Source organism: Neoarius graeffei, chromosome 14 (genome assembly GCF_027579695.1).
Source record: "Neoarius graeffei isolate fNeoGra1 chromosome 14, fNeoGra1.pri, whole genome shotgun sequence".
NCBI classification, from domain to species: Eukaryota; Metazoa; Chordata; class Actinopteri; order Siluriformes; family Ariidae; genus Neoarius; species Neoarius graeffei.
The window spans coordinates 31,149,550-31,173,549 of NC_083582.1; the positions used below are offsets into that span (position 1 = coordinate 31,149,550).

At 42.0% G+C, this 24,000-nt stretch overlaps 1 protein-coding gene across 1 annotated transcript in view; it reads right to left on the bottom strand.

The window, feature by feature from the left end:
- The window catches only part of erbb2 (erb-b2 receptor tyrosine kinase 2), a 55,353-nt gene that overhangs the window by 23,625 nt on the left and 7,728 nt on the right, over positions 1-24,000 (bottom strand). Inside the window, exons 2-9 of the mRNA XM_060939514.1 lie at positions 7,627-7,778; positions 6,870-7,038; positions 6,639-6,779; positions 5,261-5,329; positions 2,590-2,705; positions 2,363-2,504; positions 1,922-2,047; positions 1,533-1,659 (exon numbers count right to left, since the gene is read on the bottom strand). Coding sequence (XP_060795497.1) covers positions 1,533-1,659; positions 1,922-2,047; positions 2,363-2,504; positions 2,590-2,705; positions 5,261-5,329; positions 6,639-6,779; positions 6,870-7,038; positions 7,627-7,778 — 1,042 coding nt within the window. The remainder of the gene's footprint in view (positions 1-1,532; positions 1,660-1,921; positions 2,048-2,362; positions 2,505-2,589; positions 2,706-5,260; positions 5,330-6,638; positions 6,780-6,869; positions 7,039-7,626; positions 7,779-24,000) is intronic.

The following is a 24,000-nucleotide window of genomic DNA, read 5'->3' on the forward strand; positions in this document are numbered from 1 at the left end:
TTTAGATACGGCTTCTTCTTTGAACTATAGAGTTTTAGCTGGCAACGGTGGATGGCACGGTGAATTGTGTTCACAGATAATGTTCTCTGGAAATATTCCTGAGCCCATTTTGTGATTTCCAATCCAGAAGCATGCCTGTATGTGATGCAGTGCCGTCTAAGGGCCCGAAGATCACGGGCACCCAGTATGGTTTTCCGGCCTTGACCCTTACGCACAGAGATTCTTCCAGATTCTCTGAATCTTTTGATGATATTATGCACTGTAGATGATATGTTCAAACTCTTTGCAATTTTACACTGTCAAACTCCTTTCTGATATTGCTCCACTATTTGTCGGCGCAGAATTAGGGGGATTGGTGATCCTCTTCCCAGCTTTACTTCTGAGAGCTGCAGCCACTCCAAGATGCTCTTTTTATACCCAGTCATGTTAATGACCTATTGCCAGTTGACCTAATGAGTTGCAATTTGGTTCTCCAGCTGTTCCATTTTTGTACCTTTAATTTTTCCAGCCTCTTATTGCCCCTGTCCCAACTTTTTTGAGATGTGTTGCTGTCATGAAATTTCAAATGAGCCAATATTTGGCATGAAATTTCAAAATGTCTCACTTTCGACATTTGATATGTTGTCTGTGTTCTATTGTGAATACAATATCAGTTTGAGATTTGTCAATTATTGTATTCCGTTTTTATTTACAATTTGTACCTTGTCCCAACTTTTTTGGAATCGGGAGTGTACCTGCATTTAGATTAATATGTGTAACTTGTATTGTGTGTTTAAGTTACCGGTATAAGATTATTTAATTTGCTTCAGAATGTGATTGTCTCAGTTCATCTGATTATTTAATTAGCCTTTTACATTTTATCAGTGAAAATGCATGCATGTACATGTATGTTGCATAAGTTATAACACCTATCCTGTTTTAATGCGAGTCAACCCACAATCAGTGAAGTCAAATCAGTCTTAGTTGAGCAAGTCGGTAACGGTATTTCTTACTTTCACCATACATTTTTATTTATATGACTTTGGTCTATAGCTGTCAAAGGCCTCGGCCTTAAAACCGGTTACCGCTGTGACGTCACGCACTCAGGGCTGGCTGGCAGCTCGAATGCCAACACTGCGGTTGATTTTAACTCTCAAAAATATATATTTTTTTAAATTCCCATTTATGCAGCATACAAGAGGCAAGGATGGAGATACTATCCACTCGGAAATTTATTTTAAAATAAAGGTTAAGCGTATCTGCTTTAACATCTGCCAAAGTGTTCTTTTCATCAAATGCTGCTACTTTATTTCTCCCCATACCTTACACACATACTGTTTTGTATACAACAGATACTAACGAAGTCGCAGATAAGGTTTCCTGCTGATGACTCTTCCATGCAGATCATGTTTGTGCACTGGACATTTTGGACAGTGGAAATTTAGAACTGCAGTCAGCTGCTTAGTGGAGCCCATGGTTATTGATTGTTAGACTGGAGTTTCAGCACACGGTTTGAAGAGTCAGAGCAGTGTTTTTGACCCCACTACACTTACCCTTGAAATGAGTGTGTAAGGAAGGCCAGACTGCCGTAGATCTTCTTACAGCCCTGGAAGGAAGCGATGTTCAAGGAGTTTACGGCTGTCATCCCCTGGAGGTTCCCCATCCCAAGACCGTAGCACACTGAGTCGTAACACACGCATGCAGGGAATCACCATTAGTTTACCATTAAAAATAATAATAGTGGTACAACTGAACACTTCACTGTTCCATAACATCAGACAGAAAGAAACAAACACAGTAAAAAAGGCAGACAGATAGACAGAGTGAGATATAGACAAACAGAGAAAGAAAAAACAAGGTAGACACACAGGCAGAGCCAATAAGAACAACACATTACACATACAAAGCAAATATACTTAATCACACACACACACACACCTACCTTTTGGACACTCTCCTTCACATGGCTCACATTTCTGTGTCTCCTGACCATCTGCTTGAACAATGACCTCCTTATTGTCTATGGGGCAAACCATCGTGCACGCTACATTTGTGGCCAAATAGTTATCTACAGAAAGATAAAGAAAGCCTGAGAATAAATAGAAAGAAGAAGCGCAGCTTTCATTTTCCTTCATTAGTTTCATGAAAACATCTGATGGCTCAAATTGGAAACATTCGCAGCATTTACAAGAGTTACAAATCCAAAAGTGTGCAAATATTCCCCCCCGTTTACAAAAAAGTGAAAAATTAACATTTTTTTCCGATGCCCACAGTTTAGCAGACTTGGTCGTGGGTCAAAGTTCTCCTGTTCTCCTCAGTGTTTGTGTATAAAGTGTGTTCCAGGTTTAATGGTTAAAAAAAAAAAAGAAAAAGGACACTTTACTTGGACATGTTTTCACGCAGGTGGCACCGAAGCTGAACTTCTTGTTGGGGTTTGGTTTGGACTGATACGTTATTGGGTCATAAATGGTGGGAGGAGGGCAGGAGCGTATGCACGTGCCACTGTCATTCAAGTTCTGACAAGCCTGAGGGGAAGAAAAAGAGGACACAAGCTTACTCTAAGGTCAGGATGAAATATCCTAAAATACAACTGTGAAAAGAAACACACACCAGACAGTCCGAGTCTTTGGGACCGGTGCAGCCTGCAGCGCACTGCACATGACAGCAATCACTCGCATCGGGACCTTTACAGCGCTTACAGCCTGAAGTACAGCGCACGCTCGTCACTAAACACGCACACACAAACATATATAAGGGTCAAACAGTAGAAATGCTTGCATGCTCATTCAGTAGCTATACCAGCAGAATTTCAGTACAAAATAAAAAGCATACTTTTGCGGACATATTAGCTTAGTTTTAATTATTATCGATCTACAACCCCACTTCCAGAAAAGTTGGGATATTTTCCAAACTGCAATAAAAATACAAATATCTCATCTCATTATCTCTAGCCGCTTTATCCTGTTCTACAGGGTCGCAGGCAAGCTGGAGCCTATCCCAGCTGACTACGGGCGAAAGGCGGGGTACACCCTGGACAAGTCGCCAGGTCATCACAGGGCTGACACATAGACACAGACAACCATTCACACTCACATTCACACCTACGGTCAATTTAGAGTCACCAGTTAACCTAACCTGCATGTCTTTGGACTGTGGGGGAAACCGGAGCACCCGGAGGAAACCCACGCGGACACGGGGAGAACATGCAAACTCCACACAGAAAGGCCCTCGCCGGCCACGGGGCTCGAACCCGGACCTTCTTGCTGTGAGGCGACAGCGCTAACCACTACACCACCGTGCCGCCCCCCCCAACTTAATTGTATTTTATAAATATAAATGAAGTCAGAATCTGATGTCTGCAACACACTCAAAACTTGGGACAGAGGCAAAATAACACTGAAATGTTCATAGGATATTCAAGTAACTCCATTTTGGAAGATCCCACAATAAGCAGGTTAATTGGTCACATGATGGAGTATAAAAGGAACAGCACCAAATGCTCAGTCTTTGCAGGCAAAGATGGGTCGTGGCTTACTCCTTTGTGCCAAAATTCCTGAGAGAATCTTTCGTCAATTTAAAAAGAACATTTCTCAGCGCAAGAGTTTAGCTCTTTCAAAATCTACAGTACATAATACTGTGAAAAGATTCAGGGCATTCAGAGACGACATCTCAGTGTGTAAAGGGCAAGGTCAGAAACCACTGTTGAATGTGTGTGACCTTCGAGCCCTCAAGTGGCACTGCCTGAGAAACTGTCATGCTAATGTGACAAATATAGCCACATGGGCTCAGGAGTACTTCGGAAAACCGTCGTCACTTAACACCGTCCACTGCTGCATCCAGAAATGCAACCTGAAACTGTATTATGCAAGAAGGAAGCCATTCATCAATTCTATGCAGAAACGCCACGGATTTTTCTGGGTCTGAACTCATCTCAGATGGACTGAAAGACAGTGGAAATGTGTGCTGTGGTCACGAGTCCACATTTCAGTTTGTTTTTGGGAAAACCGGACATCAAGTTCTCAATGCCAAAGGTGAACACGACCGTCCAGTTTATCAGAGAAAGGTGCAAAAGCCAGCATCTGTGATGGTATGGGTGAGGCTGCATGTGTGTGTGTGAAGGTACCATTGATGTGTTGGGGCGTATATCAGGATTTTAAAGAGACATTCATCAAGGCGACGTCTCTTCCTGGGAAGTCCATGCTTATTTGAGCAGGACAAATGTTAGGCCTCATTCTGCATGGGCTACAACAGCGTGGCTTCATAGACACAGAGTGTGTGTGCTTGACTGGCCTGCTGCCAGTCCAGCTCTGTCTCCTATTGAGAATGTATGTGGCATCATGAAGAGGACAATCAGACAATGGCGACCACGGACTGTTGAGCAGCTAAAGTCTTGTATCAAGCAAGAATGGAAAAAAATTCCAGTTGTAAAACTGCAACCATTAATATCCTCAGATACCATACGATTAAAAAGTGCTATTAAAGGAAAGATGTAATACAATGGTAATAATACCTCTGTCCCAACTTTTTTTTTTTTTGAGTGTGTTACAGGCGTCAAATTCAATATAAACTTCGTTTATATTTACAAAATACAATTAAGTTGGCCAGTAAAACTATTGAAAATCTTTTTTTTTTGTACTTTTGTCAGTTAAATAAAAGGTTCACACATTAATAAATCGCATGTTTTTATTTTTATTGCATTTTGGAAAATATCCCAACTTTTCTGGAAATGGGGTTGTAATTATAACTGAAATTTGAGGCTGTTTTATGCACTAAACAGTGGTGTATCACTGGCACAGTGTGATCTTTGTACATGTTATGCAACTAAAAATCAAGATAAGCTAGAAATGCAAAGAGAACTGATAGTAAAAGTCTCTAGAAGTGTAAAGAAAAAGCTAGGAGAGTAATGAAAAGCGGACACTGTATAAACAAAGGCTGGAAGCGTACGACAAAAGCTAGAGGAGTTTAAAAAAAAAAAAAAACACTGATAGCAATGAAATGAAATACTTTAAGTGATTAAAAAAATCTATAAATGTAAAGAAAAGTGTAAAGCCTAAAGGAAAGGTGTACGGTACATTTGTTAGTGTTGGGTTTGAACATGTTTTCCAACAGGTAAGCCAAGACGTGTCATATAATTAATGAGTTTAATATTTTAAAGTTCAATTAAAATCTACTTTTTGACACTTATGAATAGAAAACATTACATTGTCTAGTACATTATAAGAAATCATATTTTTATCATAATCATAAGTTTTTCCAGCTATAATGAAAGAGAAATGCTCACGTGTTTGGCAGTCGGACACGGTGGGGCCCCAGCAGCTCCTGGAGTTGCACGATTGAGTACAAGCTGGACCTGTTTTCAAAAAACAAAACAAACAAAAAAAACAAACAAACATGAAGCCATATGTAATATATTGATTGCATCATCATCGAAATATGCAATACTAAGGCCATCCTTAAAAAAAAAAATCCGTTTCCTGTCCACCGGGTGAGCAAAAAAATTTTCGGGAGGGAGGGAGGGAGGGATTTTTTTTTATGGATGGATAAGAAATCGCAATGCTGTGTTTGCTTTTTTTTCAGTACTTTTTTTTAATTACAAAAGCAGACACATTTAATAAAATGACAGTTTAATCAACTGAAACTTGTACAAAAACTAAGTTAGCATTTTAAATGCTGACTGCAACATTTGCAAAACTTTTACAAAGGTACTTAAAATGCCCGACACACGGACTTTCTGTAGTTCTAAATCGGCCGTTAGGCCTAGTTCGGATGAAATTACGCTATTAAAATGATCACTGAATGATTTGTTTTTCTGAATCTTTACTATTTTGTTGTTCGCTAGAATACCATTTTGCGATTTCACACTTAAGCAAATGTTTGAAAACTCCGGATCTCCTTCCTTCATGGTGGCTGCCATTTTTTTGTGCCGCACGGCGCATGCGCAGAGCTGATTCAGTTCAGAGTGTGCGCGCACTCAGCGGAGGCAGTAGTGTGTCGGAGGGAACAGAAGCAGAGATGACGCTTATTTTGTCTCCGGTAAACCAGTCTTCTCTCGTTCAATTACGTGCTGGCATCAAAAGACACCGTTGGTTGTAAATGAAACCAAACTGAGTGGTTGGAGTGTATTTGCATACACAAATGGAGAAATGTTGGCTGAGTGTGTAATTGTGTAGCCCCACTGCAGACCGTTGTCGTTGTTGATTCATAGCATGCTCAGCTGCGTGAATGTGTCATGCACCGAAAATAAGAGATTTACAAGCCAGGAACGCCTCATGATGCAATACGTAAGAAAAGAAAGAAGATTTACTGCCATTTTACTTTGTATTTGAGTAAAGTGAATAAATAAATGGTCTGTGGAAAATACATTTAATCCTGGGAACTGCGTGCACAGGAGTTTATTTTGTGTTTACTCCCCCCGGCTGGCTACTTATTTGTCATGGCTGGCTAGTATGAGCCTTAGTGGAAAGCCCTGGGAATGCGTAAATGTCAAGTTCGATTTTAGATTTACGAACCCGAAAAAAATGTCGAAAAACCGTCGTTAAAAAAAAAAATTTCAACCGCACAAACGGCACTCACCCGGCCGGTGGACCGGAAACAGAAAATTTTTTAATGATGGCCTAATGGCATTGTAATATCGTGTGAAGGTTAAAGGTCATACTCACAGGAAGGTGCTATTGACTGCAGGTGCAGCAGTTTTCCATTTAGATCCTGGTAAGTCATGATATCCTTCCAGGTGATATATTGAGGGTTGGGGAAACACAGCTGGGGGTTTCCCATGATGTAAACATCACCCACTAAAATCTCTAAGGGAGAAAACAATCCAGTGCCGATTAGACTTTAGAGTTAGACGTTCTTACAGAAACGTCCATCCGGACACACAGACGGATCTTTACCCGTGAGACTTCTGAGCAGTAGCTGTGTGACTCCGGTGTTGTCCAGAACGGCGAGTGCGTAACTCGAGTTGTACAGCTGACTGCCTCTGATGATGCGCAGGTTCTCCAGTGGAACCATGGACACTGAGACGTGAGCTATCAACACATAGCCCTGAACCTCCATTATTCCCTATAGAGAGAATGACATCATTATAACAGCATCATCCTCATGACCATCCATCGCCAACTTTATCTGCATTTTCATATTCATCTTGTTCTTCGTCTTTAGTGCCTTTCTGAAAGCTGCCGCCTTCACCCTATAATGTTCTAAGACCAGTGATTGGGGGGGGGGGGGATGACTTCCTTTGTCAGAAATATTCATCAACAGTGCTTAATAGTGTAAAGAATAACAGAAAATATGAAGGAAAGCTAGAAATGGAAAGAAATGCAAAAAGGGCAAAGGAACGCTAGAAATGTAAAAACATGTAAAGGACAGCTGACAGTGTAAAAAAAAAAAAAATGATATAAAGAATACAAAGAAAATCTGAGCGTGTAACAGAAAGCCAAAAGTGTTAAGAAAACCAAGATGTACAAACAAATCCGAGTGTCAATGAAAGTTATAAATTTACAGGAAAACTAGAAAAGCTAACCATTGTAAAAAAAAAAAAATCAATCACGTGTAATGAAAAGTTGACAGAGTAAAGCTAGAAGAAAAGCATCATCCATCATTGCTGTAAACTGTGAACGAATGGACAACATTCAACAAGTCTACTGTTACCTTGAGGAAGGAAAGATCTGGTGTCCCATGGAGGTGTGTGATCTCCAGGTTGCCGTGGATGACCTGGCAGTCGGTGTAAAGGAGTCGAAGCATCTCGTAATGGTTCTCCAGACTGGAGGGCAATGACAGCTTCATATCCGTACCCAGACATACTGCAGGATCAACACACGTCGTTATTAAGAGTGTAGTGTGACCCATAATCCATAATAAACAAGAACCTGTTTCCTAGACGCTGACTAATCCTGGACCGATGCTAATGAGGATTTAATTTTCCAGACAATCAACAATGAAATTTAGACCATGGCTCAGTCCGTGACCAAGGTGGAGGTCCATTATAATTAGCTTTGGATCGGGTGTCACCAATATTGTACGTAAAGTTCAAAACAAAACAGGAGATGCTAAAGCCTCTTGCAGAGCCGAAGCAGCTTAGATCTACAATTAAGGTCAGCCAAGGGTCACATGTATTTTATTTTCTAAAGATGCACCGATCCCATTTCCCCCCCAATAACAGAGATCTGAGTAATAGCTAATACTTGATTCGAATTCAATAATGAGAAGAGTTATTTAAGATTTAAGACACATTTGGACCGAGAGCTTCACTGTTACTCCTTTTCAACCAGCAGGGAACGTGTTCTTGAACCGGTTCAATTCAGGATTCTTTGAACCTTGGTGCCAGCTAGCGAACCAGCCTGCGTTTTCACCAGTTTTGAGTGGAACTGTTGTAATCAAGGATGCGTCATGAACGGAGTGTTTTGCACAATTCACAACGGGAGTAAACAGTAGTAGCTGGATGGTGGTGTGCACTGATTACCTCTGAGCTTTTGTGCTGTTATTACAGATATGTTTTCATTCCATTTTTTCTGAACGTGTATCCTTTTTCGCTGCTGCGCTCCGCATCCTCTCCAAACTAATGACATGCCCACTGATGTCGTCATGGTTCACAGTGGAAAAACAAGCTATATTTTGCTTCCGGCTGGGAACCGACTTTTCAGGTTCCGAACCGATTTATTTTTGGTTGAAATGCTCTGAAAGGGTCAAAATTTGGTGCTTGAACCAGAACAGAACCCTTTCCCTGTTAGTGGAAAATGGAGACAGAGACACTCAGTGCGTTTACATGCACATAGAGAAAATCGAATTTCTGCCGTTGCGCGACTGAAACCGAAGTTCTAAATGCCATGGAAACACCTTAGCTCGGCTGAAATTGAACCAAACTTGATTTCTCGTAATCGAGCTACACGACCTAGATTATGCGATTGTAGCCGAGCTACTTAGTGCATGTAAACCCTATCGAGCTACGGAGTCGAGCTACTTACTTCAGCACTGCCCCTTCCGGAAGTGACGAGTGACGAGACCACAAGCGGGAAACATGACAGCCTCGGTCGGCATGACAACAGTAGTAGCGAGCAGCAGAAGAGGTCAGGAGGAACAAACGAAGAAGAGAAAATGGCGAGCAGAAACGTGCACTTCTGGAGCAGAGTTCATGCTCATTCAGCTTAAGGAGTTGAATATATTAAGATTCATGGACGGGAGAAAAACGTGCAATGGAGAACACGGAACTGATAACTTTGTTTATACTCTTGAATAGCTCTTCTTCATGACGACAACCGGAAGTGTACCAACACGATGGGGCGTGTAGCGCCACCTGTGGCTCGGGTGCACAATGTACCTCACACAATAGCTCGATTTCCTTGTGTGCATGTAGGATTGGATTTCTCTGGCACCCCTGCTGGGACCTAGCCTGGGAAATCCCATGCTGCTTTGCACAATCGTTCCGATCTGAAAAGACAGCATGGAAACTATGGTCTAAAGGCTCGCCTGAGTTAGGGAGCCAATCAGAGAGTGGGGAGGGGTGGAAAGACGGTGACGCGTACTACTCGACAAACGGAAGCTTGTAGTTTATTTGGGACTGTTTACGGATCACATTTAACATAGCGGCGAGCGATACGAACCAAACTTTCGATCAAGCTTTGTCTTGCACAAACGGCAGTAATCGTTCGGTGCCATTGTTTTCCTATTTTTGTTTTGCCTTCTCTTTCTCTTTCCTTCTCTTCTTCGCCTCTTCGTCGCTCTAACTACGTCACCGGGTACAACTGCCATGATTGGCCATGGGCTACGTATACGCCAAATGATAGACATTTGCAACGTCCAATAAACGGCCGTTGACAATCGTAAACCACACCTCCCCTACGAGAATTTCAATAGGCGGATTCCAGACCATATTTCACTTGTAATATGGTCTGGTGTTAACCAGACTAGCTGGGACCCTTAGCTCGATTACCGACAGTAGCTCGATTTGGATGTGCATGTAAACGTACTGAGTAAGGAGCGCCTGTACAGCTCAGTAGGTGCCAATACTTTGTGAAATGCAACAGACGGTCTACAATGAGTAACTCTACATTTACAAAGGGAATTATATGGTGGATGGAGCTGATGGACAAGTCTGAGCTTCTGGTGAGAAATTCTGTGAAGGTTTGGCATTTTGCAAAACTCCAAAAATTTCAACAATTCAAAAAAAAAAAAGAAAGGGTTAAAAAGGCAAAACATTTTAAACTAACAGAACAATAACAACAACAAAAAAAAAATCGTGGCAGACTTGCAAAGGGATGAGATGTCCCCGAAAGCAAACTAGACAAAATAATCGATCTTGTTTACATCACAGTGTTCTCGACAGGAATGTCGGCAGAGAAAAACAACATGAAGCTTCTGGTATTTGGATTCCAAAATGTTGCCCTACTGGCAGTGCTACTTTACTAAATGAAGTGCTCTCGCTCTCTCTCTTTCTCTCTCTCTCTCTCTCTCTCACTCACACACCAGTTGGAAAGGCTAAACATTACCTACTGAACACACACAACTAACTACATTAACACCACAACATGGACAAGGTCTGAAGGAGACGATGTCACAGTCACCACAGCGGGACACTGAGATGAAAAAGTCCCTCTGCTAACTCTCGAAAATCCATCCCCCCATCCCAACATTGCCTCACAGGGCTATCAGCGTGTGTGTGTGTGTGTGTGTGTAGGGGTGGCTCGTGGCCTTGAATAGAATTCGACCCACTTCCTGTCTCCCCTCACACACTCCCCTGTTTTGTCTCCGTCTTTTTCTGTCCCCCTTGCCTCTAATTTCTATCTGTCTCTCTTTCTTGCTCGCTTTCTTTCTCAGTCTGTCAGTCTCTCTCCGTGTACCTTGGATAAATTCTACATCTTCTGTGGAAAATAATTATCACACTGAGGTAAACACATACACAAAAAAAAAAAAAAAAAGTTATCATCACTTTATTACTGGCTTGGCAGAAGGAGACAGAAAATCTGATTACGTCCTCATCAGGGCAGCTGATACACAACATTTCAGATTTATAAATAACCTTCAACACTGCAGGATTTATTTCCACAGATTACTCACAGAAAAGTTTTTTTTTTTTTTAAGGCCACACCAATTTAATTAGTTGGTTCTCGGATTTTTTCAGGAAAAATATGAAGCGAGCGGGCGAAAAATAAAATTAAAAAAATGCTCTGATGGTAGCGGCTAGAGATAATGAGATGAGAATGCTCTGATGGTAAAATTAGCGGTGGAAATAGACCAAACAATACAGGCAAACCAGTAAACAGAACTGACACACCTGTCAAAGATTTTACGCTTCTGTTCGCTGAATATCCTAACAATCACAAACACAGGCTTTGCAGGACTCCCCTCCACAGGCATGTTTCTTCCACAAGTCTTTATCGAAAGTGAAAGGGGCGATTTGATTGGTTTTCGACGTCATGTGACCTCACGTCACGTGACCTTTTCTGTTGGCGGGAGTTTGATTTCGATTTTTTTTTTTTCATTTTGCATTTTCTTCAAGCGGCGATTCCGAGGACCAACTAATTGAATTGGTGTGGCCTAAAGTGGTCAGTAGAGGTTACTCACTAAATACCGTACCGCAATCCAAAATGTCAGTCAGACTGACAGACTTTTCAGCTAGCATTCAATGCTAAGTGTAATTACAGTGTCGCTGGAGTTATTCTGAGCATTTTATTAGTAATTTACCAAAACATCTGCGGTAAATGTTGATACTCCAGATAATTCTGTCTCGTTTCCGCAGTCACTGTGTCTTTACTCTGTCCGTAAATGCAATTTATCGACCCCTCCGGATTGGTCTGTATCACACTCCGTGTAATATGATGCATTACTGATATAAAGGTACGGACAAAATCTATCAGCCTTAAAAAGAATTAATGATATACTGAATAAAAACAAACAAACAATAAGAAAAAACAAGCTTTGTATAGATAGCACCTGTCTTACATTAAAATTCAGCACAAAAAAATGCTAATAAAAAAACTGCAAAAACAAAAGAAGCAACACAAGAGGATAATATATACACATATATATATATATATATATATATATATATATATATATATATATATATATATATTTTTTTTTAAGTTATTCCACAAAAGCGAGTCGTACATGAGCTGACAGCCAACGAGGTGCGTAGCCCTGAGTTGGTTATAAGCCATATACGACAAGATTGAGTGGAATAACGGTTTTATTCTCTCCACATTCACTGGATTTTGAGAAACAGCATTTTTATTTTTAGCAAATTCGATGAATAAAAACTTTATGCAAAACGTCCGACAAAATCATTTCCACTTAGAATATAAACAAACCGCCAAAATGACAAGCAATTTGTGAAAAATGCTAGAATAATTATTCTTGAAAAAAAAAAAGATACGTTCCTACCATTAAACATTTTCATTCCATATTTTGTTGTGCTTTTTGTTTTGTACTTTTTGGGGGTTTGTTTTTGAGTAGTTTTTATTTTATCCTTGGTTGGTTCAGTAACACAGTCCGCCATTTTCTTCTTCAGGTTCTTTTTTTGACGGTTGGCAAACCAACTTAAAAGCCGCATCACCACCACCGACTGGGCTGGAGTGGGGAACAGGAGACATTGAGGGGAAAAAAAACAAAACAAAATATTCTTTTAGCTATTTCTGTTTCTTTTAAATACTTGAAGTGATGTATCTGACTTGATGCGCTCTGCCATTTTGTTTTTCCTCTACTCACAGTATACGAGTTGATATCCTAGTAGTAGAGTTGCCAATCAGAGTGCGCGATTGCTCATATCCAGTGAATGTGGATAGGATATATACCGTAGGTTGCGTTAACCAACAATTGTCCGTCATTGACGGATTTTTTTTAGCTATGACGGAAAAATCTGAAGGCCGTCGGTCATTTTGACAGATGTTTACCGTTACCATTACCAATAACAATAATAGCCTAATAATAACACATAATGAAACACACAGTTGAAATGATTGGCAAGTTGTGGCAGAGTTTTCTTACATACAGTATACATATGGCCCTTTTCCACTACCCTTTTTCAGCTCACTTCAGCCCGACACGGCTCGCGTTTCGACTACCAAAAAACAGCACGACTCGGCTCGCTTCAGCCCTGCTTAGCCCCTAAAACTCGCACCGTTTTGGAGTGGGGCTGAAGCGAGCCAAAGCGAGCCGAGTGAGGCTGGGGGCGTAAGCAGACACTCCCCTGTGCACTGATTGGTGAGGAGGAGTGTCCTCACATGCCCACACACGCCCCGCGAGCGTGCTGGGATCTGTAAACACCGTAAACCCGGAAGGAGAAGAATTACGAATTACGAGAATTTCTGAAGCCTTATGCGCCTCGCCTCATCTATACGCTCTTGCCAGTATCTGTTGGCGTTGTCGGTGACAACAAGCCACAGCACCAAGACCAGCAACACTAACGACTCCATGTCCATGTTTATTGTTTACTATTCGGGTCGTGAGACTACCGCTTAAAAGCTCACTGATGTCACTGTTTGCGCTGCTTAACGACATCACGTGACGTCCACCCACTTTCGCTAACTCCACCCAATGTGTCCACCCACTTCCAGCCAGCACGGTTCAGCGCGGTTGTAGTCGAAATGCAACTCCAACAGCCCCACTCAGCTCGACTCAGCACGGCACAGCTCAGCCCGACTCAGCCGCGTTTGTAGTGGGTCAATCTGAGCCGACGTTGCGGCAGTCTTGATGTTCAGTGCTACTCATGTATACACTGTAGCCACTGCACAAGGCTGTTCCCCCCATCACGCTCCTGACCGCGCTCTGACTTTTCTAACCACTAGCACAGTGAGATGTATTAATGTTTCCCTTCTCTGCAGAAGACACGTCATTTTTGCTATTAAAAAAAAAAAAGAGATGCATTGGGTTGTTTGTGTTGTTTCCCTGCCTGTACGTCTTAATGCAATAGCGCTCATTTAGGCTAGTTGTTTTCTTGTTTTTAAAATGAAACAAATGTCGATTTATTGTATTCTTCCCCAGCAAGCTTAGGAACATCACTGCTCGAATATCTGCTAAACTATCATTTTAATGAGAGCACGGGTAGACAAACTAACATTTAAACATAACTTCGTTTTATTTAAGACCTTCCGTGTCAGGTTCCAGGCTCCGCTGAGCCGAGAAATGTTTCCCGACTTCAGAACTTTGGCTGAAGTGGCACTGGTTATTCCAGTCTCCAGTGTCGCAGCAGAGTGCGGGTTCAGCCTTCAGAATAAAATTAAAACGTCAATGAGAAGTCGTCTATCCGAGGCAAAGACGCAAAATTTAATGACAATTGCCTCGGCAGCAGTCTCCATTGACGACTTTGATTATGCACAAGCAAGCTCCCAATTTAAATCCATGCGGGCCAGAAGGAAGGTTTGAGCTCACGCAAACAGGTCAAATTAGATTGTCACTTAAATCGTTGTAGTGGACTGTTCATATTTTAACTGCAATTGTCTTGCTACGTTGTAAAATAACATTGTTCATATGCCCGTTAAGGCACAATGTTTTTAGCGGAGGAAAAATGGGTTCACAAGTGACCGAACGTCAGAATCTCTGTTCATCTTTTTGCATCATAAATACATAAATAAATGATTAAATAATACAAGCTTGTTCTGTGAATTAATTTTTAAATGAAAATGAGTCCATGAAAACACAAGTTATTAAATATATAGCATTTATAGCCTATATACATTGTCATTTAAAAGCTAAAATAAAATGACAGATAATAATGGACAATGATGGAATTTTTATGACTCTGTCCGTCAAAATGGCGGACAATGAAAAAGTCTAACGCAACCACTGATATATACCTCCTTCGGGTGGTCTTTTTCCCCCTCAAGCTCGGGTCCTCTACCAGAGGCCTGGGAGTTTGAGAGTCCTGCGCAGTATCTTAGCTGTTTCTAGGACAGAGATCTCAGCTGTTGTCCCTGGGATCTGTTGGAGCCACTTTCCCAGTTTGGGGGTCACTGCACTGAGGGCTCCTATCACCATGGGGACCACTGTTGTCTTCATCTTCCGCATCTTTTCTAGCTCTCCTTTCAGCCCTTGATACTTTTCAAGCTTCTCAAGTTTATTGTTCCTGATGTTATGGTCACTTGACATTGCCACATCTATCACCACAGCTTTGTTCTCCTGTTTGTCCACCACTACCATGTCTGGTTGATTAGCCATTACCAGTTTGTCCATCTGTATCTGGAAGTCCTACAGGATCTCAGCTTGGTCATTCTCAACCACTTTCTGAGGCGTGTCCCACTTTGACCTTGGGACTTCCAGTCCATACTTGGCACAGACGTTTCTGTACACTATGCCAGCCACTTGGTTATGGCATTCCATGTATGCTCTTCCTGCCAGCATCTTACACCCTGCCGTTATGTGCTGGATTGTCTCAGGGGCATCTTTGCACAGTCTGCACCTGGGGTCCTGCCTCATGTAGTAGACCCTGGCCTCTATCGATCTTGTGCTTAGGGCCTGTTCCTGTGCAGCTATGATTAGTGCCTCTGTGCACCCATGACCTCCTGCACCATAGTGCACTCAGTTATCAACTGAGCGATCCACCAGCAGATTATATCATTTATTTATCTTTTGCCTGTCTAGTGTGTTCTGGGTTGGGTCCCTTCCTAGAGTTTCTTGGCTAAGTAAGTACAGCCGGCTATCCATTCCTCTGCTGCACGGTTTTTGGTCATAGAGTAGCCAATTAGCCTATCCTGCATGTCTTTGGACTGTGGGGGAAACCGGAGCACCTGGAGGAAACCCACATGGACAGAACATGCAAACTCCACACAGAAAGGCCCTCATCGGTCACTGGGCTTGAATCCAGAACCTTCTTGCGGTGAGGCAACAGTGCTAATCACTGCACCACTATGCCACCCATATAAATATATTATATGGACATGAATGTTTTACTGGGAAAGACGGCACTCATATTTTTCATATGAACTACATCCAGATGGCAACCATGACATAAATCTCTATTTTTTTCTCGGCCCAAATCCTGCGCTCTGATTGGCTGGCGAGCGGGCCCGTATCCTTCGATACGGACCCCAGTTACAGACCCCTGGCGACTTGCTCGTTCACAGCAACAAACGTAGCATTTTTTGTCAACATCTATCTTTTTTTTATAAGATTTATTTATAAGATTGTCAAAAATCTTATAAATGTTTGCCAGTATTTCTCAGGAGAATAGCATTAATTTTACAGCATGGATAGCGATAACGACAGTGTTCACAGCGAAAGCGAGTTTTACTACCCTGAGGAAAAAGAAATAAAAGAAAACATTTCAGGAGAAAGCTAAAAACCTCTAACTGCTGCTAACGCCGAGCAAAACCATGGCTGAATCCTGATTGACTCCTATTTGTATAAATAGGGGACTACTTAGGCGGCAAAATGTAGTTTTTTTTCCTGCCATGGAAGTGCACTTGTATACCGAGGAGGAAGCAATTTGCATTACAGCCGTGAACGAGGATTCAAAATGTCGGCTCGGCTCGGTTTTCCCTTTTGGGCGCTCTCGTTTTCTGTTAGAATTTGGTAAAGAAAAAAAATATATATTATTTACCAGCTTAAGGTCGGTCTGTATGGTGAAATACCATTACCTCGGCCTTAAATACCCAGAGGGCCTCGGTCAGTACTTTCAAGACCTCGATCACGGTATTTCACAATACGGACCTCCCAGCTGGTAAATAACATATGTCGTGAGGAAATCAAAGAACTGTGTTGATAAATTTTGGGTACCTTGTTTGTGAATGTGTCTATATAAGGAAAAGAACATCACACATTGGCTTGAAGATATGAAGCTTATCTTCTCGTGTTGAAAAATCACAATTTTCATACAGAATACATCACGGATCTGAGTGACGCATTTCCCGATATTTCACTCCGATGACGCCACTCCCAGTGTTTTCCCGCTGACTAGATGTGCGTTGTCAAAATGGCGAATCGGTTCAAAATTAAAATTCTTTTGATGAAGAAGTTGTGGTTATTTTTATTTTTTGTGGATGTGTCCATATAATATAAAGAACATTATACGGTGACGCAAAGATATGAAGTTTATCTTCTCATTTTGAAAAACAGTTCACTCGTTCACTCATGAATATGTTCACCACTCGAAGATAAACTTGATATCTTCGTGCCACCATGCAACATCATCTATATATACAAATTTGATATATTGAGTCATCTGTTCCTCAGTGGTCTATAGTTAGCTCACTACACTGTGTATCATGGCACCGACGCTATAGACTGAACTATGCACTAGTTCAGGAACTTTTGGTAGGTACTAACCACTGCATACTGGGAACACCTCACAAGATGTGCCATTTTGGAGACGCTCAGACCCGGTTATCTAGCCATCACGGTTTGGCCCTTGTCAAAGTCGCTCAGATCCTTACGCTTGCCCAGTTTTCCTGCTTTCAACACATCAACTTCGAAAACTGACTGTTCTTTTACTGCCTAATATATCCCACCCCTTGAAGGGTGCCATTGTAACGAGATAATCAATGTTATTCACGTTCCCATGTCATTTTATAAATTATATACGAGTGCGGAGAGAAAGGGAGAGGGAGGGTGTATGCAAATCAGCACTCAACGCTGAACACAGACACACCCGCACTTGGCACAGCAGCACCGCTGCTTGATGACATCACACAAGCTGATATCATTGCTGCATGTGCTGATCAGCCAATCAAATCATTTACCACTTCAGTGCCTATACAAACATCAGTGGCTTTAAAAAAAAAAAAAAAGACGCCATCATGAGCTTGATCAGAAACATTAATTTCATGTCTCACATCCATTTCCAGAGCAGCAGCAATAAGAAGAATAAAACAATAATAATAAATTATTATTATTATTATTATTATTATTATTGTGTTTTTACTGGACATTTTAGTTTACACATTCAAGCACTTAATTTGGAAAAATAAAAAAGTGAAGCAGCATCACATTGTGTATTCTCTCTTTCACACACAATCCTTGAACAAACGAGTATTGCTCAACCAACAGGAAGAACAGGATCTGGACCGGCTGCGGTGTGTGAGTGCACAGGTGATGGTTGCACGTACACACACAAAGTTCGATGAACCATGAATGCAGCAGCAATGCGTGAATTCCTAAAGCATGACACATTCACACGAAACAAAAACGTCCACGCACTCCCACACACACAAAACTGCATTTCCTGCTAAGGACACAAACTGCACTGAGGCAAAAGGTTTTATTCCTCTTTTACCACAGCAAGTTTTCAACAATTACTATTTGCTATTTGTTAAACACAACAGCCTACATCGCTTACGCTATAATAATCGTTCTCACAGCAGCACCTTGTTCTCTTTCTCCTGAAGTTAATCAGACAAAAAAAAAAAAACACGCAGCTTGCCGAGAAACCGCAAAAAGCCTAAAATCCTATAATCTGTCTTGAAGATGTCAGAAAAAGTAGTTATACCTGGTTCACGATTCATTACAAACAGCTCTCTATGAGGAGCAACTACAACAACATCTTAATACAATGCAAGTAACCTGAGAAAACACCGTTACGGTGTTTAAACAATGTTTAATAGGGAGTGAGAGTACGGCCAACATGGCTGCGCAGAGCAGGGTCATTGAAAACGAGCGCAAGATGACATTAGCGCACAAACAGAGGCGCTCATGAGAGAGTGGAGCACTGAAAGAGAGCAATTCAGTTCAGCGAGCACTGAGGCTACGTTTACATTACGTCGAATCAGCGGATCATCAGATTAACGTTCTTAAAACGATTCGCGTTGACACTAAAACCGTTAGCCGTGCACACAGCAACACCAATACACGGATACGCTCGGCTCCGCAGGCATCCTGCGCTCCAAATCACTCCGCCCTGAACAGCGAGTGCCCTCTGGAGGGTGCGCACTCCGGCCCTGCGCAGCTCATACAGCGCGCGAGTGAAGTGCACAAGCCACGATTCGGGACTGAGCCGCTGTGTGTGTGATCTCAGCGCATATCACTTACCACTTGCAAGTGGAAGGATGGCAAGCCTAAAGACAATCATAACTACACAATGGGCAGTATTTGCATCAGTATTTGCAGTATTTTCATACTTTTATACTCTTTAATGAAAGGTGATACAAGGCGGAAGTCCGCGCCGTTTTTCAGCAGTCGCGTCACATGACCAACGCCAGCGAATCAGGAAGGTGGATGTCACAGTGACGTTGTCCAGTGACGACGCCAGCTAGAGCTCAGCACAGCGTATTCGCGTATCTCAATGTTTACACAGCACCGGACCAGATACGATCTAGATTGAATACGTGGACGCTGGCGGATTCCCGTTTCCCGGCTTTTCCAGGTGGTTTAATGTAAACGGACAGTGCATCCGCGAAGAAAACGAGACAGATACGGTCTAATGTAAACGTAGCCTGAGACACGCGCTGCGTAGGACTTAAGGTGCAACTGATGTCATAAACGAGAACACCGAGAATAAAAGTAACAGGACAGCGTTCGTGATGATCAGCCGTTATTGTTCCTTAACAACGAAAGACGATTATGATACGAAGATTCTTTTCGGAAACATTTACAACACAAGTCATCAATGGATTACGAATAAATCATCAACTGAATCTATATCGCAACTTTATAAAATAATCATGAAACAAAGTTAGAGCTTTGTGCAACGTTGACATCAATAACAACAATACTGTCATGATAACAAGTAATATAATGTTAAGCACGTTGCCTGAGCAGAAATTCACCAGACGTGAACAGGTTGCAATGTTGTTGTTTTTGTTATTATTCTCACCTAAGCAACAAGATGACATCATCAAAAGAGAAAGAGTGGCAGGCAAAATCTCACACGACGACCTGATACAGAAAACGTTTAAACGAGAGAGCCTGACATTAGCGCACTGGCTCGTGTAATAATTAACCTTTAACTATTTTAGAATAAAATTCATCTCTAGACAGCAACGCGTCAGCATATTAATCCTTTTATACTAATACTTTCGCCAACCGCGTCGCATTCGTCCGCTCGAAGATCGCCAACTAGTCAAGTCGAGTCGCGACCTCGCCAAAGTGCGCCATATACACTCGCCGGCCACTTTATTAGGAACACCCATCCGTCAGAATGGGAAAAATTGTGATCACTGTGGCATGGCTGTTGGTGTCAGATGGACTGGGTTGAGTGTTTCAGAAACTGCTGGTCTCCTGGGGTTTTCACACACAGCGGTATCTCGGGTTTACACAGAATGGTGCGAAAAACAAAAAACATTGAATGAGCAATAGTTCTGTAGGTGGAAACAAACGCCTTGCTGGTAAGAGAGGTCAGAGGAAAATGGTCAGGTTGGTCCGAGCTGCCTAAGTATACAGTAACTCATGTAATCAGTCTTTACAACCGTGGTGAGCAGAAAAGCATCTCAGCATGCAACAGCAGAACACCACACTGGCTTCGACTTCTGCAGCCAAGAACAGGAATCTTAGAAAATCAACAACGAGTGCCTGTTAAAGTGGCCGGTGAGCGTAGCTCCGTTTCATTCTGGGACTGCCGAGTCCGGATTTGCCGCCTCCACTATTCTACGCTGGATTTCTCGTTATTATGACGTTGAGCATCAGTGCAAAATGGTGAGTGGGAAACGAAGTTGGTTTTACCAGGCAACAGTGAATCATAGCCGGTTATCATTTGTTTAAAGTCACTGTTACGTAATAAAGCTGTGGAAATGATAAGAACAGACATCACTGATCTGTAACATACCGACTTCTGAACCAACGCAGTTTCATGAATTTGAATAATAGATTAGTGCTCATGGAATCAAATGAAAATCTCTATATTGTTAACTAGGCTACGCTTCACACGCTTCAGGTTGGGCAATGCACTGTGCGGCCTCAGCTTATTCCCACTCATTCTTTTACAATCAATAACACAAACACACCTGTGTGCAACATTCAAAGTTTGTTTCGTGAGTAATCAGAACCCTGGCACAGTTGCGACCTTTGAAACTACCAGGAAAGTGTCTGTGTGCGTGTTTGTTTTACCTAGATGTACTTGAGTTTTATTTGCCTTTCAGTGTCGACTGAAATAGTCTGATTGATCTTCCTGAAACCGTACAAATTAGTTTTTACTTGTGTAAAAAAAAAAAAGCATTACAATACATCTCAGACCTGCTTTACAGGTGCATGAACACATGGATACTTCATGACACATTTGTATCACGGCCGAGATTAGATCTGGTCCACACACTCAGATCGAGGCAAATCAAAAACCAATTTTCTGAAAGAAAAAAAAAAAAAAAGCAAGTTTTTAATGCAAATTTCTAGAATTTCCATTCAAGTTGCTGAATAATTAAAAAAAAACCTTGAAATCATTAAAACAGGGATGGCAACAGGAAAATTTTATTTCAGCTGAAACTCCGAACGGGGGGTTCAGGGGGGCGGAGTCCCCCTGAAGCTTTAGCCTTTTTAGCCTCTTCTACCTATTTTCTAGCCATTTTACATGTATATTGTGTGAAAAATACATGATAAAAATAAGTATCTAAAGTTTAACAGAAAAAAAGACAACTTACTCTGACTGCCCCAGGCATATTTACGAAGTGCAATAACATCCGAGTGTTTCTTGACCTTAGAAGCATGGTCAATTAATGCCACACAGCCACGGGATCCGTAGTTGATCACATCGTTACAATAAATGCAAAATGCTTTGCCAGGCAAATCGCACTTCTTGATAAACTGTTCAAGCGACTCGCTGATCTCCTCGATCTTTTTTCCAAGTTTCACTTTCGTAGTAACTGTCCGCTGTAGCCAATCCCAACGAAATTTGTTCTTGACATTTTTGTCAATTTCAGCCACCGATGCTTCTTGATCTCGTGATAAAAACTTCATATTTCCGCGGAAAACAATGCTCTCAAAACCTCATGCAAGACATTTAGCTAAAGGCAAAATGGCGGCCAGTGAAATGAAACATGCTTTCGCATTGGTTGAATCCTTCACTTCGCAACCAATCACAGACTCGTTTGCTTATTTTCATTGTTACACTAGATATAGAAGCTTCCGTTGTTCGCGAGACATGTGGTTTCGATACGATTTGACACTAATCTCGGTAGCAGCAATAAAACTTAAGTACCTAACCCCCCCCCCCAAAACTTTTCTCTACGGATTTAGACGTTCCACAAAAATGATAAAATTGAAATTCAAAACGGCGGATTTCCGCCGTTCGGCGGAAAATTGCCATCCCTGTTAAAAGATTGATTTTAAGAGGCCTTCTCCATATTCACTGTCTGGAACACCCCCATTAACCATGCATCATGCGGTATTAAAAATCATAATATATTTTATTAAGCAGGCGGCACGGTGGTGTAGTGGTTAGCGCTGTCGCCTCACAGCAAGAAGGTCCGGGTTCGAGCCCCGTGGCCGGCGAGGGCCTTTCTGTGCGGAGTTTGCATGTTCTCCCCGTGTCCGCGTGGGTTTCCTCCGGGTGCTCCGGTTTCCCCCACAGTCCAAAGACATGCAGGTTAGGTTAACTGGTGACTCTAAATTGAGCGTAGGTGTGAATGTGAGTGTGAATGGTTGTCTGTGTCTATGTGTCAGCCCTGTGATGACCTGGCGACTTGTCCAGGGTGTACCCCGCCTTTCGCCCGTAGTCAGCTGGGATAGGCTCCAGCTTGCCTGCGACCCTGTAGAAGGATAAAGCGGCTAGAGATAATGAGATGAGATTTTATTGAGCATTTAACTAGGTTTTGTGATGCATTTTTCTGTGACTGGAAGGTGACGTTTAGATTATATTTCACGTGAAAAGTACAGTACTTTTATTCCTTTTTTTCCATTGATAAACAGACGGACTGAAATGTATAAGATGTACAATTAGTCAACATGAGGACAGCTCTCTCCATGTGCAGCTTAATTTGAGAGAAAAAAAAAATCAAATCTGCACAAGTGTCGCATTCAATGCATTAATTCTGTTTCCTTGACCAGCAGTTTATGGATTTTTTTTTTTTAATTAAAATAGTGGAGAAACTCCTGTTACGCAGCTGGTTTAATCTCGGGTTCGGGCTTCCACTGTAATTATTTACCACATTATAAAATAGCACTTGATCCAGCATGTTCTCTTAGGGTGTATTCAGACCAGGATAGTTCGATAGTTCACTTGCTTTGGTCCGAACCAAATGTTTTTTTTATTTTTTCATTTTGGTGCGGTTCGCTTTCACACTGTACATTTTAGTAAGCGGACCAAAATCTGTCAACAAACCCACGCGCCCTGAGGTCGTTCAGCTATTGGTCAGAGACGACACGCGCACAAAGCGTTAAGTTCAAAAGTAGTCACGGAGGATAGCGCTGATGAGCGCACATCATGTTGTGACAGTTCTGGCTCTTCACGCAAGTCGCTAGTACCGCCACTTTTTGAAAGAATGTCCCTGATTTTAATGTAGGTCTGACGGAGTTTCTTCACTTTTAGCTGACATTGTTCTGGGGAGCGCGTGAACCCCTTCTTCATTTTCTCACTGAATACAGCAAACACGTCGGCATTTTTGTGTGTTCTCTCCAAAAGCTCAGATATGTGGACATCTGCCCATATAATCCACAAGGGTACACGTTTCTTCCTCGGCCCACGTTTGCCCCCTACTCATTTTTTGTACTCTGTAGTCTAGCCTGAATGACTGAACGACTGTTGTAAGGTTCCCTTGACAACCGAAACAGTGTTTGCACTTTGCGGTGGAGTGTCAAGACTCTGTTTCCCATAATGCTCGACAAACGACGGAAGCTCCCGAGGTACAAAAAAGCAAAACTGTCAGATTAGGTCCGGTCTGCTTTCACACCTCCAAAAGATCCGCACCAGGGTTCCTTTGGTCCGGACCGAGTCCGACCTTGCAGCTCGGTCTCGGTCCGCTTGTTTGGTCCGGACCAGAGTTCGGTGGTTTGTATTCAGACCAACACAAAAGGTCCGGACCAAGGGAAATTTGGTTCGTTTGGTTGTTTGGTCCGGACCAAACAACGTAGGTGTGAATACGCCCTTATTTTGCTTTTTTTAATATATCATGTGCTGACACTTCGAAAGAAAGGATTCACTGATGCTTAATGAAACTAGCACGCTAAGGTCAC